Source organism: Pterocles gutturalis, unplaced genomic scaffold, assembly GCF_000699245.1.
Source record: "Pterocles gutturalis isolate BGI_N339 unplaced genomic scaffold, ASM69924v1 scaffold20655, whole genome shotgun sequence".
Lineage (NCBI taxonomy): Eukaryota > Metazoa > Chordata > Aves > Pterocliformes > Pteroclidae > Pterocles > Pterocles gutturalis.
Window position 1 is genome coordinate 13,519 of NW_010146364.1, and position 2,519 is coordinate 16,037.

Sequence of the window (2,519 nt, forward strand, 5' to 3'; positions counted from 1 at the left end):
GCGCCCGGGGGGGTCCCTCCACTCGTGCCATCCCCGAGAGCGCCCGGATGACGGGCGCCACGTAGGGATGTGGTCCCCGACCCCGTTCATGCCGCAACAGCCGTAGGAGCTGCCGCAGCTCTCCGGGGCGGATGGAGAGGCTGCCCAACGCCCGCAGCAGCTCCAGTAAATTTTCGGAGCAGGCAGCCGGTAGCGCTGGTTCGGTGGCCAGGGCCCCCAGCAGGCAGCCCACCATGCCCGCCTTGATGCAGGTGAGGCGGCTGGGCAAGGAGGCTTCGCAGAGGCGCCGCAACCAGCCCGAGAGGAAGACCTGGAGCTCCCGGCACGGCAGCGCCGGCAGCCAGGCCAGCAGGATGAGCAGGGGTTGCTCATTGCGGATGGGGAGCACCGGGAAGGAGCTGTGGTCGCCCTCCACTGCCTGTCGAAACACAAGAGCTGGTTGGTGAAGCCCTGATGCCATGGAGAGGGATGGATCCTACCTCTGGTCACCACGGGCTGGCGGTAGAGACTCTGTGCATCAAGTGTCTTGGAGACACCAGTGCATTAAGCATATCAGAGATCCTCATGCATCAAGCATGTTAGAGAACCCCTTTGCATCAAAAGTTTTGGATACTCCCATGCATCAAGGGTCTTGGAGACGCCCCATCCATCAAGGGTCTTGGAGACCCTTGTGCTTCAAGCATTTCAGAGACCACGACGTATTAAATGCCTTGGAGACCCCCATGCATCAAGGGTCTTGGAGAACCCCCATGCACCAAAAGTCTTGGAGATCCCCATGCATCAAAAGTCTTGGAGAACTTGCACCAAGGTCTTGGAGACTCTTGTGTTTCAAGCATTTTAGAGACTGCCATGCATCAAGCATTTTGGAGATCCTTGTGCATCAAGCATCTTGGAGACCTCCATGCATCAAGCATCTTGGAGACCTCCCATGTATCAGGGGTCTTGGAGAACCCCTGTGCATCAGGGGTCTTGGAGACCTTTGTGTTTCAAGCACTTCAGAGACCACCACGCATCAAGTGCCTTGAAGCCCCTCACACATCAAGCATATTGGAGACCCCTGTGCATCAAGTGCCTTGGAGACCTTGGCACATCCAGCAGCACCAGAGCAAGCACTACCACATCAGAAAGGTCTCCAATCTCCCCAAAGCACGACTCCAGCCTAAAGATGGTGCCATGACCCCTTGGGAGCGAGGAATGGGGCAGCTGGGGGCTGAGATCCACCACTAACCACCAGCACCGAAGGCTTTGCTTGGCGTGGAGGAGAAGCAGCATGCTCACCATGTTGAGGAGCTCCTGGAGCAGGCGCTGGGTGGGTTGGCCTTGGCTCCTCAACACCTCGTAGAGGTGGGCATAGCCGATGCGCTCCTTGAACACCTCCTGCAAGCACCAAGGCACGTGGGACACCATGCTGAGCCCCACCACGTGCTGCTTTCACCTCGCAGCGTGAAACCCCCCCAAACCATCCACTTTTGGGGTGTCCTTCCAACCCTGACCCACTGCCCACCTTGGCTGATGGCGAGTTGCTCATGATGGCAGTGAGAACCCCGACGGCATGGACCGCGATGGTGTCGGAGCCACCCTCAAAGACCTACGGGGACATGGGGGTGGTGGGTCCACTGTGGCAGAGCCACAGGGTTCAGGAGGGACACAACCCACACGCTGGGTGGTTTGGTTATGGGGTGACCCCACACGATACCTGCTGGAGCCTGTCCCCATCTGGTGGCCGCGCGGGGACCTCATCCCGGGCATCACTTGCCTCCCGCGAGCTGCCAAGGTAGAGCTGTGGGACACGGGGTGGGCGTCAGCCCCAGGGAACGGCGCCCGGTGCAGGGTGGGGGGAATAGGGAAGGGGGTTATGGGGTGTCCCCACCCCAGGGGTGCTCCTGCACTGTGGTCAACCCGACCCAGTAAGAGGAAAGAAATATTAGAGGTGTAGAGGAAGAACTTGATTGTGAGGGTGGTCAACTGGCCCAGGGTGCCCCATCCCTGGAGGGGTTCAAGGCCAGGCTGGATGAGGCTTTGGGCAACCTGGGCTAGTGGGAGGTGTCCCTGCCCATGGCAGGGGGGGGCACTGGGTGGGCTTTAAGGTCCCTTCCCACCCAAACCATTCTGTGATTCTATGATAAGATGGAGAAGAGGGTGTCCAACCCTGGTGTCACCAAGGGGTGACAAGGTGGCCACCCCAGTACCTTGCTGTTTTGGAGGAGGCGGATGATGTGCTCAAAGCAGTTGTTGCTCAGAAAGACGGCTTGGAGGACCGGCCGGTCCTCACAGCTCAGCATGGCTGGGATGGCATCTAGGGTGAGGCGGAGAAGGTTCAGCACCCATCCCACATCCCCGTCCCCATCCCACGTCCCCACCCACCTTACCCAGCATGAGGACGCGCAGAGCGATGAGGCCACCGGCCGCCTCCGGTGCCAGCGAAGCGACGGGAAGATCCGAGTTGAGCACCTTGAAGTAACCATCCAGGAGGACGCGCAACGGCACGGGGCCGGCGCCGGGGCTGCCACCGTGCAAGA

General features: G+C 60.2%; 1 protein-coding gene across 1 annotated transcript in view; it reads right to left on the reverse strand.

The window, feature by feature from the left end:
- Nucleotides 1–2,511, reverse strand: part of NBEAL2 (neurobeachin-like 2) — a gene marked incomplete at both ends in the record, with an annotated part of 16,021 nt that extends 13,510 nt beyond the window's left edge. Inside the window, 5 exons of the mRNA XM_010085727.1 lie at nucleotides 3–418; nucleotides 1,279–1,377; nucleotides 1,505–1,588; nucleotides 2,190–2,296; nucleotides 2,370–2,511. Of these exons, the coding sequence (XP_010084029.1) occupies nucleotides 3–418; nucleotides 1,279–1,377; nucleotides 1,505–1,588; nucleotides 2,190–2,296; nucleotides 2,370–2,511 (848 nt within the window). The remainder of the gene's footprint in view (nucleotides 1–2; nucleotides 419–1,278; nucleotides 1,378–1,504; nucleotides 1,589–2,189; nucleotides 2,297–2,369) is intronic.
- Nucleotides 2,512–2,519: the final 8 nt, after the last annotated feature.